Raw genomic sequence first — 15,042 nt, forward strand, 5'->3', positions numbered from 1 at the left:
GGAGTAAGGTTCTCAGTGGGGTCCCTCAGGGTTCTGTACTGGGTCCACTTTTGTTTAATTTGTTCATAAATGACTTAGGGGAGGGTATTATGAGTAATGTATCAGTGTTTGCAGATGACACAAAACTCTGCAGACCAGTCAATTCTATCCAGGATGTGACATCCCTGCAGCAGGATCTTGACCAACTGGCAATCTGGGCAGCTAAGTGGCAGATGAGATTTAATGTGGATAAATGTAAGGTCATGCACCTGGGATGTAAAAATATGCAAGCTCCGTATACCCTTAATGGGACTGCACTAGGCAAATCCATAATGGAGAAGGACCTTGGAGTCCTTGTAGATAATAAACTTGGCTGTAGCAAGCAATGCCAGGCAGCAGCTGCAAGGGCAAACAAGGTTTTGAGCTGTATTAAAAGGGGTATAGATTCACGGGAGGAGGGGGTTATTCTTCCCCTTTACAGAGCACTGGTAAGGCCCCATCTAGAATATGCTGTTCAGTTTTGGTCTCCAGTGCTCAAACGGGACATTATTGAGTTAGAGAGGGTCCAGAGAAGGGCAACTAAGCTGGTAAAGGGTATGGAAAGTCTCAGTTATGAAGAAAGACTGGCCAAGTTGGGTCTGTTTACACTGGAGAAGAGGCGCTTAAGAGGTGACATGATAACTATGTATAAATATATAAAGGGATCATATAATAACCTCTCTAATGTTTTATTTACCAGTAGGTCCTTCCAACGGACACGAGGGCAGCCACTCCGTTTAGAAGAAGGGAGGTTCCATTTAAATATTCGGAAAGGATTTTTTACAGTGAGAGCTGTGAAGTTGTGGAATTCCCTCCCCGAATCAGTCGTACTGGCTGATACATTATATAGCTTTAAGAAGGGGCTGGATGGATTCTTAGCAAGTGAGGGAATACACGGTTATGGGAGATAGCTCTTAGTACAAGTTGATCCAGGGACTGGTCCGATTGCCATCTTGGAGTCAGGAAGGAATTTTTTCCCCTCTGAGGCAAATTAGAGAGGTTTCAGATGGGGTTTTTTGCCTTCCTCTGGATCAACTTGTAGTTAGGCAGGTTAGGTATAGGCATTATGGTTGAACTTGATGGACGTATGTCTTTTTTCAACCCAACTTACTATGTTACTATGTTACTATGTACTAGCCAATATAACAGTAATGTTTCTTACAGCCCCTCTGGTGACAACAGCAGCAGTAAAGCCAGGTGACATCCAAGAAGTGGATTCAAATATAGAGGTAAGTGACACAATCCAACACAAGTCTTACTACAATTTATTTAAGAAGCACAGATTTTTTTTGTGTGAATGCCACTACACCTACTGTCACCAAGTAAAAGTACGTGACCTGTATTATTTCCTGCTAATATTACTCTTGAGGAACTCAGGGACAAAGGGGCACTTTATAGCTGTGCTCACCTTCTACCAGTGGCCACCCCCAGTGTTTGCTCCCAGCGTAGTAACCCACTGCAAACAAGCAAATGTTTGCCTTTAAAAAGCAGAGCAATAATTCATGCCTGTGGATTTGCTGCTTTGGTTTATCAGGCCTAGAGCATATTATGCACTGCTTTCATTATATTATCCCCAAGCTGTTTATAGCTCAAATCTTAACAAAACTTAACAAAACCTGCCAAGTGGCCCTTATAATAATAATAATAATAATAAGGACATTCATTGTTAAAGACAGGACGGGGAAGAATGTTGGTTTAGGGCTATGACAGAGCTAGTTATAGCCAGCTACTTGATGTGGCTACAAAACACCAGAAAATATCCTGCCATTGACTATATTGAGAATTGATAAAACACACATAGAGACAATTATCAGTATAATCTGTTTTGCAGCCGCAACCAATATCTGGCTACAAGTAGTAACCATGTATCATTACCCTTAGTCTAATATATACAACTCTTCTGTGTCTCCTGCTTATTTGTTTATAGGAAACCTTTGCAGAAAACCGAACAGATGGTGTATCCCGAAGACTAATCCCTCCAGCCAGGTACAATAAATATTGGAAATGGCAACCGTGCAATACATATAATTAAGAGCTAATGTGTATATGTTTGCTTGTTCACTTTATGAGCAGAGATACACATTAATGCTGCCTGCACTTAGGCAAACTCACACCATTATTTGGCTGTATGTGGCCAACTTTAGCAGTGCCATTCTTTTCAGATTACAATTTTACAACTATGCTACTCTTTGGTTCGAATAACAGATCCAGAGTCCAGCTAAGTAGTTTAGTGCCCAACGCAATACTACTTGGCTGGTGCCCATCCAGAACACCTTTTCAACACCACTGCTCACTCACTCCCTCCCCACCCCCTGTTAGTTGCTCACTTGCTCACCTCCACCTCTGCGGTTGTTTGTTGCTCTATTCCTTCACTTTTCCTGCTGGTGGCTCTCTAGGAGTTGCCCTCCTGCTACATCTGCAAACTAGGCATATTCCTCTGCTACCTACAGCTAGTTCTAGCCCTAAACAGATCTGTTTTTATACACAGAATGATGTCCACAGAAAGTGCAACTAGTTTCACACTCATAGGAGAAGCATCCGATGGAGGCACCATGGAGAATCTGAGCAGAAGGCTAAAGGTAAGCTATTCACTGCATGCAAAGCTGCATTACTATGGCAGTATGCAAGATATAGCATACTGTATATCTTTTTTTTTTTTTATTAAAAAGCGAGAAACCCAATAAGCCCAATAAATATTCTAAAAAAAACTATTAATGCTTTGTGTCAATTAAATTTGCATTTTTACTACTAAACCATTAATATTTTTTTGTTGTTGTTTTAATTCAAGGTCTATTTATCTGGCTCAGGCTAGGTATATGTATATACTGGCTTCCTATTGCAGGAAGGAAATGAGAGATGCTTATGACCTGCATATTTTATGTTTTCTTGCAGGTGACGGGGGATTTGTTTGACATTATGTCAGGGCAGACAGATGTGGACCATCCACTTTGTGAGGAATGCACAGATACTCTTTTGGACCAGCTGGATACTCAGTTAAACATCACTGAGAATGAGTGTCAAAATTACAAGTATGAAACTGAACATATATGACAATGTGACTATAATGGCATGTTTGCTTAATGCTAATTACCTAAGGAGCATGAGGATTTTCCATGTGACTGTATTAAATCCATGTAGGTTTGTCCACATACCTCACAATGCTTTGCACATTTTACAAAGGAAGGGTTAGCCTCTCATTTTTCATGTCTTCATTAACTAAATTTCTAATCTACATTAACTTGACAAGACACATCCACTTTCACAGTTCATTTGCTTTGTTATCTTCCAGACGGTGCCTGGAGATTTTGGAAAGAATGAATGAAGATGACAAAGAGAAACTGGAAGCCAAACTGAAGGAGCTAGCCGAGGATGAGGATAGACTTATTCAGGAGTTAGAGGAGGTGGAACGAAACCGCGAGTTAGTTGCTAAGGACATCGAGAAAGTACGAGAGGAAGCAGAGAGGCTGGAGCAGGAAGAGGCTCGGTAAGTGTATGAGAAGGTAGAAATATTTACATAAATTGTTAAGCCTTGTGCTGCCAGTCAATATGGATAGTCTATATACCCTTCTTGCAGGCGTGGTCCATCATTTAAAGTGCCACACATCATAGATTTTACAGTTTGTTCCCCCACTTTTGCTACAACTGTCCATTTACAGTATCTCTGGATCAACTTCAGCAGTTCAACATGATATCTTAAACACAGGCTTTCTTCAGCATAAAGTAAAGTCAGTCTCCCATTATGGTGTAACCCCCATCTAAAACACTTTAAAACAATACCAGACCCACAATTGTGGGCACAATACGGCATCAAATATCTGGCGGATGTTATGGCAGATTCTACACTACTAAATATTCAATTGCTAATAGGATGCTCTTTAGATATTTACAACTAAGGCATGCTGTGGAAGCCCAGTTTGGGCATATACCAATTGATACAACCCCAAGACATGTAGAAATAATCACACACAATGAGATTATTAAAAATGCCTTTCAAACTTCTATGCACAACTAATACAAGTTGGAAGTGCATCCCTGAACAAATTGTACACAAAATGGCAGAGGGACATCCCCCAAATCACAACAGAACAATGGGAGGATATCTAGACTTAGACTCTGCCTTTGACGGGGTCATTAGTAGTAAGGATAAGATGACTCAACTAAACTATTTACATAGAAATACTATCTTACGCCACAACGGTTACGTGATATTAATCCCACTTTATCTCCGAACTGCCCAAGATGTCAGCATGCTTGCAAGTATGTATGCAAACATTTTGCATATGACATGGGCATAGGCGGAGGGTGACTTTTTTGTTTGGGGAGGCTAAAGATGGGCCATACAGAGTGTGACCTATAGCTAATGTGAGACTTAGTGGATTTGCTGCTGGTGTAAAAAATGAACCTCCCAACTACCTCTTGTGGTTCCTACTGATTCCCAGGGATACTGCGCAAAAGTGCGGGTGGGAGGGTTTTTTTACCCTAAAATGCTTAGGATGTAAAAGTATTCATACGTGCACTTCTGTGAGGGGTTCTCCATCCATTTGTGTTTAGGATCAGTTAGCTTAAAGGGGTAGGTCACCTTTAAATTAACTTTTAATATAATGTAGACATTGATATTCTGAGACAATTTGCAATTGGTCCTCTTTTATTTTTAATGGTTTTTCAGTTATTTAGATTTTTGTTCAGCAGCTCTCCGTTTGGTAGTGGTGGTTTAAACAAGAGATTGGAATTTCTTAAGAACTATAAAAAACTATAACTATAAAACTATAACTATAAAAAAATTAATTAGGAAGACCAATTGCAAAGTTGCTAGGAATAGGCCATTCTATAACATACTAAACGTTAACTTAAAAGTGAACCTCCTCTTTATATGTGTTAAAGTTAGTTTTCTAGAGAGAGAGGCAGTGGGTACTGACACCCCAGGCACATTATATACAGTGAGACACAGTCTGTATTTACAAAACCAGCATATTACATGCCATGAGAAGCAGTGGGTACGGATGGCAGATATTCAAGCCCTGGCAATATAACACTGGCACCAACTGGAACTAGAAATGAACAAAACAATGACAAAAGTAAAAAAACAAAATAGTAATTGCAAAAAACAACAAATATATAAATGTACAATGAGTTAACTTACCATTCATATGTTAGGGTAGGGGATAGGGATATAATAAATGTCAGATCAGGCAAAAAAAACCTATTTAATTTCAACTAGTGATTCAGCCTTTAGAACTTTATAGTACCTGCGTATAGTACCTGCGTATAGCACCTGCATATAGCACCTGCGTATAGCACCTGTGTATAGTACCCGTGTATAGTACCTGTGTATAGCACCTGTGGGAGTAGGATGAAATCTGCAGCAAAAGTTGAGAGTTGGTTCTCAGGTAAAGGTCACAGTCTGTAGATTATTCCTTTCAGTCTTCATTTATGCACTGCCTTCAGTTTGCAAAATCTCCCAATCCCTGTGCACATCTGTGCTTTGATTGGTCAATTTTACTGTCTGTCAAGAAAGCTGTGCTCTGATTGGAGAATCCACAAGAAGACAGATCCAGTCGGAGCACAGCAGAATCGGCTTGCTGGAACAGATGATTTCCAGGACAGTGTAGAAACGGAGTGAGGTTTTTTTTTTATTTGTTTTGTTTTTTTAAGGTGCCAAGACGGTTTGGGGAGGCTTAGCCTCCCCTAGCCTTATTGAAAATCCGCCTATGGACATGGGAATGCCCTAGAATCAAACCCTTCTGGGAAAATGTAATATAGCTGATAAAAGATAAAACTGATATTGCACTCCCAATGGACTCTAAAATTATACTGCTTAACCAAGTAGGGGAGATATCACCAAGAAGGGCACGTACGTACGAGATGGGGAAATACCACTTGCAGATTGGCAAGCACACATTGCCTCCACGAAGAGAACCAATTCAAGGTGGCACCCATACCTGTGATACAGCAAGTGCCCCTACAAACGTGGCGGCCCCAAACCAGGCTGATCAGAGGGGAATAGTTAGCCACCAGTGCAGCCAAACAACTAGAGAAGTATGCCAGAGATCCCCACATAGAACAGGGGCATGCTATAGATATGGCACACCACTCTCCCTCAGCACAATCCTCTCTGCCTCACTTACAGCTGGGAGACACTGACATGCAGCCTACAAACACACCTAGCTCCCTAGCACCTTCTCAACCTACTCTTTCAGAATTAATGGCTCTAATTTCTTCCAATCATGCTACTAATATTGGCAAGATAGATGAGCTGAAATCTGATATCAATATAATGCATCATGATATCCAACAAATCTGCACAGGAGGTGGAAAGGAGAGTGAGTGATATAGAGGACACTATTCAGCCCATGCCATTACAATCCATGGCCCGCAGATTGGCAGAGATGGAGGCCAAGGCAGACGATCTGGAGAACAGGCTTCGGAGGAACAATATAAGGATAGTTGGAATGCCAGAAAGAGCTGAGGGAAGACAACCTGAGCAATTTTTGGAAAACTGAATAAAAGAGACATTTGGCTCCAATGTATTCTCCCTGACTTTTACTATAAAAAGAGCGCACAGAATCCCTGGACAGCTCCACCACCTGGTGCGCCACCAAGACCATTAATAGCCAGACTGCTCAATTATAAAGATACAGAGACAAAATACTGCAAGAAGCCCGGAACAAAGAAAACATAATTTATGAAAACCCAAGAGTCTTCATATATCCAGACTTCTCCCTAGGAATTCAGAGACAAAAATTTACTGAAATCAAAAAAACGTATACAACTAAACCTCCCCTATGCATAATATTTCCAGCAAAACTGTGAATCGTTGATGCAAACCAAACACACTTCTTTAACTCACCGGAAGAGGTTTTCACCTGGCTCGAGAACAGGCAAGCTAGCAAATAAAGACCTGAAAAGATACCACACTACTCTGGCTCCGTGAACCACTGAAACAAATAACAACAGCAAGGGCACAGAACTAATGAGATCCAACCTTTCAGCATAAAGTCTCTCATCAGGACATAGGTCCACAAGTTCCCAGGTTAAAATTGAAGTTCAGGGTGTAAATCCATTTTCACAAATGTTGGGGAAGATGGTGGATGGGGAGGGAAAGAGGGAGGGGAATGTTAATCGATGGTTTGTATGCTCAATGTTTTATTTCCCTATACACAAACAAATCTACGTAGTACAGCAGCTAGTAACGGCCAAATATATATAACTGTTAACCCCTATGGAAAATATATAGAACCTACACTCCATCGCAAATGTAACCATAATTTCGTTGAATGTTTAGGGGGCCAGGCATATCTATTAAAAGGGGTTTGGTGAACAACCACGCCCATATCATACTCCTACAAGAATCTCATTTTGATAGACGCAAACTAATCTCACTAAAACAGCCATGGATAGCAGCAGCATACCATGCGCCATTCTTCACATATTCCAGAGGGGTATCAATTCTCATAGCCAAGTCATGTCTATTTAATATGTGTCGCTCACAGACGCGCCTGACACCGGGACGGGGTACAAGGGGGTTACACTCAGTTACCTTTCACACAGGTTAGACTAACATCAAGCACCCCCAAACAAGCCACCGCCCCAAATACAACTATTTCGCTGCCACCATCTATTATTAACAGGTGATAGAAACCTAGTTACCCAAATATTCCATACACCAACTTTCCTACTGCAGTGAGGGATAGTTCTACTACTTACACACACCAGCAACCACGGTTAATTTACATACACACTGTCCTACTGACAGTCCACTAGCTAATTAGCATACACACAGCCAAGCAGTTAGTACACCTCTAGGCCTGAGCAGTCATACAAGGTACGTGGGAATTGATATAGAGCCAAAGGACAGAACTTATTCAATTTTATATTTAATATTACCAGGGTAAACAGTGCAATTTTAAAAAGATGTTACAAAAGAGAAACATACATGCAAAACAGTAAATAAAATAAACGGAGATAAAAACACAGAGAAAACTCTAAGTACATTACCGAGTGATCTGTTGTGCCCTCCTGAGGCAAGAGTTTGAAACAGTGAACTCACAATCCCAAAAGAACATGGAGCCTCACAATATGAGTTAACTGGTACCTGGGTCTGTGCCCTTTTTTATCCTACTGCTGGGACCCTCCCTCATTACTGTATTCATGAGAAGGGAGTGCCCAGGGGTGTGTCACCGGACCTCCCCTGTAGAGATCTGTACTTCTCCTGCCAGTTTCTGGTCATATAATATTGGTACTTGCCAGTACCCAATATTATTATGACAATAGGGGCTTGTCTTAACCCATATGGGGGCGATCAAAATTATACCAAACATGGGGGGTGTCTCATGTCCCAGTCCCCCAGAACCCATCCCTCCTCACTGATGGGTATAGGCAGTCCCTGTTTGGTATCATTGGGAAGCCTGGGGCCTCCTCATAAATCCTATGTGATTTATGAGGATGTGGACCTTAAAACAGTGGAGATATGGATCCATTTCTATAATCCATATTTTCTGATAACTGCACCCCCCCCCTGCTGCTCTAGGTCCCCCAGCTGACCTCTTTGATCCCAGATCAAAAGAAAGCAATAGCCCCAGGTTTCCGCCCTACAAATGGCTGGATACGGCTAGTCTGAGGGGTTTGCTAACTTTGTCACCTTCCAGCAGGCCCGGGTTGCATATTTAATTAAGGGTCTCTGCGGGAGACTAGACGGTGATGGTGTTTAATTAGAGGGGGTCTGGTGGACAAAGCAAAAGGTTGCCAGGTATAACAATTTTCCCATGCCAGGGCCATGGTGCCTGGCATGACAATATGAATAATATTATTTCAGATCCCTGGGGGTAGATACTTGATTGTTACATGGGCAACTGCATGGTAAGTTAATCACTATTGTCTCTGTGTATGTCTCCCCCACCCTTTTGTGACAAGATTTTATATAATCTGATGGGGAAAATAGCATCCCTCCCAACAGCACCGATATTTAATGTCATGAGTGGAAATATAGGCAGACACCCCATACCTGTTAGACATGACCCGTCTCTAGGGAAATGGGCAGATACGTTTAATTTAATAGTACCAAATTTACTTGTTACAGTTCAGCACATACTTCTGTTTCCCATATTGACCTAGCTCTAGGTAACCATGAAATTGAACTAGCAACCACAGAGGTCCAGATATTTATAAGAGGAATCTCTGATTATTCCCCTATACTGGTTATTATACAACTAGGCCCAAATCCAAAAGGTAGAAGATGGCGTCTGAGCCAGTATTGGGTTAACCATACTAAATTTGAGGAACCCATATCTAATACCATCCAAGAATTCTTTACTGTAAACAATAGAAAAGCACCAACCCCAATAGTCTGGGATACTCTCAAAGCATATGTAAGAGGTGAATATATGCTACACATTGTACAACTAGATTCCCAATACAGAGCTAAAATTTAATCTAGAGAAAGATGTCTTCTTGGGGGAAAAACAAAATATAGACAATCCCAATCCTCTAACCATAGCTAATTGGCAAAGTAAACAAACACAGCTACTAGTGGCCCAAACAGAGCAGGTTACAAAAAATCTACTATATATCACATCGCTAATGTCATAAAATGGTGAGATAAGTGTGGCAAATTCCCTAGCACAGTTGAGCAAGGATGAGGCACAGAATACAGCAATTCCTGATATTGTACCAGGCAGACCCATTGATGTTAATCTAAGATGCCTACATACAAATATAATGGTAACCCACGACAATGCGGGGTCAAGGGTGGTTGGCGCCCTAGATAATGAAAAGGCGTTTGACTCTGTTGAATGGCCTTATTTTTGGGCAACACTGAAATCTTTAGGCTTCAAATCTAATTTTGTGAAATGGATACAGGCACTATATAAATCACCTGAAGCTAGAATAAGAACCAACCTCAACATATTGCCATTGCAACGGAACCCTTGGGGATTAAAGGAACAGTAACACCAAAAAATGAAAGTGTATAAAAGTAACTAAAATATAATGTGCTGCTGCCCTGCACTGGTACAGCTGGGGTGTTTGCTACAGAAACCCTACTATAATTTATATAAATAAGCTGCTGTGTAGCCATGGGGGCAGCCATTCAAAGGAGAAAAGGCACAGGCACATAGCAGATAACAGATAAAACACTATTGTATTCTACAGAACTTATCTGTTATCTGCTATGTAACCTGTGCCTTTTTTCCAGCTTGAATGGCTGCCCCCATGACTACACATTAGCTTATTATATAAATTATAGTAGTGTTACTGTAACAAACACACCAGTTTTACCAGTGCAGGGCAACAGAGCTTTAAAGTAATAAAAATATAATCCACTTTTATTTTTTGGTGTTACTGTTCCTTTAAGATTAGACAAGCAGAGAACATAATTGGTCTGAAGTTGGGTCCCCTAACTTAAAAAAAACTCTTTATTTGCTGACGACACTCTTGTTTCTTGTCAATCCCCATTCAGACTTAAACAGACTAATATATATATATATATATATATATCAATAAATATTCCGTGGCCGGCACACCCTAAAATTTGTCAAAAGTTTATTTAAGACATATTGTTAAAAAGAGTCTGATGTTTCAGTCCTCAATAGGACCTTCTCTCTCTCTGTAGTTCATGACGTCATTGTGTGTCAGACCAATCACCAGTCCCTTGTGTATAAACCCAAATACAAACATATATACAAATTTATAATACAAAATTCATGTATATTGTGTAGAGAACAAACATAGCTAAAGCTATAGGTAGAAAATCAAGAGAGAGAAGGACAGATAAGTGAAATAAAAGTCCAGATGCAGACGGCTATACCGTGGAGTTGAACTGTAACTCACACTCTGTGGGTGCCGGATATGGTTATGTGTCAATAAAAACAAAAAGAAAAGGATCACGATGGATATCGCAGGGGCAGTCTACAGCTTCTTAATGTCAATGGCACTCGAAAGTAGTTATACAGGGATACTTATAGGGCAAAATATAGAAGTGCTGAGCTGTCCCGCGTAAGAGCGCGTTGCCATGGTGATCTAGTAACGCTAACTATTGTAATACTGTGCCAAGCCATGCAATCGCTACCCTTCGGGAGTAAGTAGTCAACGCAGAGTGCTAATTTAGCTGAACGTTGGAGATCTATAAGTACTCTCACCCCGATCGGCACCATGCCTCCAATGTAGATCTGTGTGCCAGGTTACCATGGTGACCGTCCCGCTCACTCACTGTCTGCGAGTTTCTTAACAATGCCAGTGCTGGACGGATACACCTTCTCATAGCCAGAGAATAGTAAGGCCCACGATCTTACCACTGTATATTAAGTGGAAAATATTCTGATCGTGTATTCCATTGCAGGAAGTGACCATCTCAGACAGGGAGCACCAATAGGATAAGGGATCCCGGTGGGTCATAGTTTATCAACATGACACACACAAGACCCCCAGACCAATAGTCAGCTTCCCATGTTTAGGCAATTCAAACTCAAGTTGATCGTAACTGTGTCAAATGGAGCACATCAGTCACTAAACCTCGGCATAACTCAGATGGAGGGGTGCATAAAGGACCGGAGAAGGGGCATACTCATCACAAGGAAATATGGTATTAACATGTTTAAGCTGTTTATTGCTGTTTTGGTAAGGAAAAAAAGTAAAGAAAAAGCAACAAAAATAATAACAAAATGAAAAATAAAAACCGTCTACCCCTCAGTAGTGTGTTATTTTCAGGTAATCAACTCAAGTATAAAGCCGAAGAAAAAAATTTTTGATAGGACACCAAACATTTGTAGACTAGAGAATATACCCGTGTAGTAAGGACCTTCAGACAGAGAGAGAAAAAGAAACAGAAAGTAACAACTATGTAACAGACAAATAAAGTGTATGGTCGATCATGTATGGACAATGTTTCAAAAATCCAAATAAGGTACATCTATCTTATTTTGTAGTTTAGTTATGCACAACATTTTTCAGGCTGCTAGATACATCTTCAAACACCGTATAGTGCAAATAACAGCTAATTAGACCAGGGCAAACTTGATATTATCATATATAGAATCATACTGTATTGGTATTCATAATGCTAATCCGAAGAGGCACTGTGAAATATGAAAACACTTAAATAGTTATTGAACTAAAGGTAGAATGCAGAATAGGATACAAGTTCGTTCAAGCCATGGGGACTGATAGTATTGAGTCGATGCATCCATTGGAGTTCTCTCTGTAACAGAAGTTTGTCCCGATCACCTCCGCGAATCAAGGGTGGAATGTGATCAATAGCCATGCATCGTAAGCTGGCCAATGTGTGTTTATGAATAAGAAAATGTGAAGCCACTGGTGTGCTTGCTTCCCCAGATTCCAAAGCCGCTCGTATTGCTGATCGGTGATTAGCCATCCGGTCCCTAAATGTGGTAACAGTTTTCCCAATGTACATAAGACCACAAGGGCATTTAATAAAGTAATCAATGTACTTTGAAGTGCAGGTTAATCTATGCTGGATTCGTATCTGTTGGCCCGTGTGAGGGTGGTTAAACGTGGACCCTGAAATTAGGGCATTACAAGTAGTGCAACTCGGGCACCTGAAACATCCCACCCGGGTAGAAGAAAGCCAGGTGTTGGGGGTAGTGGATTGGTAGCAGTGACCAGGATCAGTTTTTACTAGAATGTCCCTCGAACTGCGTCCTCTCCTATAGGCAATCCGGGGTGGGTGTCTGAAAATGGGTGGTAGGCAACGGTCTTTCTCAAGAACGGACCAATGATAGAAGATTGCTTCAATGAGGGTTTTTTTGTCCGAAGCAAAGGTTGTCAAAAAAGTGAGTCTCTCCTCTGATGTCCTCAATATCCTATCCCCTGTTCCAAGTACCGAGGCTTGGGTAAGGGGTGTTACTTTGTTCCTTGCTGTTTCTAATAACTTTGGGTTGTAGCCTCTTTGGATAAATCGTGTCTCCAGTTCATCCAGTTGATGTTGTAGTTTCAGTGGATCCGAATTATTTCTCACCATGCGTACCATCTGTGAATACGGAATACTTTGAAGAATATGTGGTGGATGGCAAGATGAGGAGTGTAGCAGCGTGTTACGATCGGTTTCCTTCCTATATGTTGTCGTGGTAAGGGTAGATCCTGTTATGCTCAATTCCAGATCCAGAAATGAGATGGTGATTGGATCAAAATGCGCTGTGAAGCGTATAGTTGTGGAAAGAGAGTTCAGGTCTTTAATCATAGACCAAAATTGGGTGGATGTGCCCGTCCACAGTAAGAACAGATCGTCGATAAATCGAAACATTCTATAGATATATTTACCATAGACAGGTAGAATAAAAGTTTGTTCATACTGGGCCATAAAAAGATTGGCAAAAGATGGTGCCACATTCGAGCCCATACTGGTGCCACTGATCTGCAAGTAATATGAGTGTTCAAATTTAAAGTAATTCCGTGTCAGGCAATGTGTCAATAGTTCAACAAGAAATTCAGTAGGTGGTCTGTTGTTATCCAGATGAGTCGCAAGATGATTCTTAATGTTAGCTATGCCTTCATTGGTAGGTATCACTGTGTAAAGTGACGAGACATCCATCGTAGCGAGTTTAGTATCAGGTGGCAGGGGATAGAGTTGTTGTAATTTGTGCAGGAGGTCACCTGTGTCTCTGATATATGTATGTGTCCCTTTGACAATAGGTTGGAGAAAGTGATCAATGTACATGGACAGAGGTTGTAGCAAGGAACCCCTAGCACTCACAATGGGTCTACCCGGGGGGGAGGTTAGATTTTTGTGGATCTTTGGTAGGGTGTATAGAATGGGACAAATGGGATGTCTGTTTGTGAGGAAATTAAACACATCCATGTCTATAAATCCACTAGTGAGGCCCAAATTAAGTGATGCATCAATCTGTCTTTTAAAGATCCATGTAGGATCCTTGTCCAATTTTCTATAGGTGCCTGTGTCCGCCAGTTGATTCAGAATCTCTTGTCTATAATTTGAGTAATCCAAAATCACCACTCCACCCCCCTTATCCGCAGGTCTGATAATGATGTTTGGATTTTGAGCCAAACTTCGCATAGCTTCCCTTTCAGATCTAGTTAAATTAGGGTGCCCAGGTACATGTGAGTATTTCTGTGTCTCATCAATAAGGAGTCTTGTGAAGGCTTCTATGGATTTGGGTGTATTAGGTGGTTCATATTGGCTGGGTGGTTTAAAGGGCCGTGCAGATGTGATCGGGGTACGGAAATGTTCCTTTAATTTCAAAGTACGTTGGAACCTATGTAGATCAATCATGGTGTCTAAAGTTTGTGTCCTATGTGTGGGGACAAAGGACAATCGTTTTGATAGTAGACTCAATTCTGAATCTGTGAGTGTATGTGAACTTAGATTAAATACTACCTGTTCCACTGTTTTTTTGCCTCTTGTTGAACGGGTGCTTACTCCCCCCCCTTCTCTTATTGGGGCGCCCCCTGTGCGTGTTCCTAAAAAAAGGGGAGGGGAGGGACCTGAGATGTGTACAGTGGGACTATTAGAGGAGGTTTGATGTCTCCCCCTTCTATATCCACGGCCCCTAGCTGGGGTGTCTGAGTCAGTGGAAGATGTATAAGGTGAAGATTCTATGCGATTTGTGCGAAAATTTGAGAAAGGCTGTGGATGCGGCCGAAACGTTAGTTTGACGTGTTTTCCATCAAATAAATATTTCTTTATTTTATACTAAGTCCTGTGAGTGCGGCATCTATTTTGGACTTTACTACTTACACTATACTGCACCCAGGCATATTTGGACTTGGATAAACGTGAGTGCCTACTTGCATGCATTTTCTAGTAAGAAATTTTTAAGCACGGCACCCGAGTTTTACAGCTATATGAATTTACTTTATCATCGCCTACTGAGAGACCATTGTGATGGCGTCTGCTGATGTTCGTGATATGATCGATATCCCACTGACCGGTCTCCAATTTTCGGATGCAGAAGCTGCAGATATATTGTTTGAAGAAACAGCAGATGACATCACACCAATATCATCTAATACAGACCTATATCATCAACTTCTGAGACTCAAGGAGCGAGAAATTGA

At 41.1% G+C, this 15,042-nt stretch overlaps 1 protein-coding gene across 1 annotated transcript in view; it reads left to right on the forward strand.

Moving 5' to 3' along the window:
* The window catches only part of becn1 (beclin 1, autophagy related), a 38,499-nt gene that overhangs the window by 11,322 nt on the left and 12,135 nt on the right, over positions 1-15,042 (forward strand). The window contains exons 3-7 of the mRNA NM_001033940.2: positions 1,183-1,247; positions 1,946-2,004; positions 2,507-2,597; positions 2,911-3,047; positions 3,308-3,502. Of these exons, the coding sequence (NP_001029112.1) occupies positions 1,183-1,247; positions 1,946-2,004; positions 2,507-2,597; positions 2,911-3,047; positions 3,308-3,502 (547 nt within the window). The remainder of the gene's footprint in view (positions 1-1,182; positions 1,248-1,945; positions 2,005-2,506; positions 2,598-2,910; positions 3,048-3,307; positions 3,503-15,042) is intronic.

This window comes from Xenopus tropicalis, chromosome 10, assembly GCF_000004195.4.
Source record: "Xenopus tropicalis strain Nigerian chromosome 10, UCB_Xtro_10.0, whole genome shotgun sequence".
In the NCBI taxonomy this organism is placed as follows: Eukaryota; Metazoa; Chordata; class Amphibia; order Anura; family Pipidae; genus Xenopus; species Xenopus tropicalis.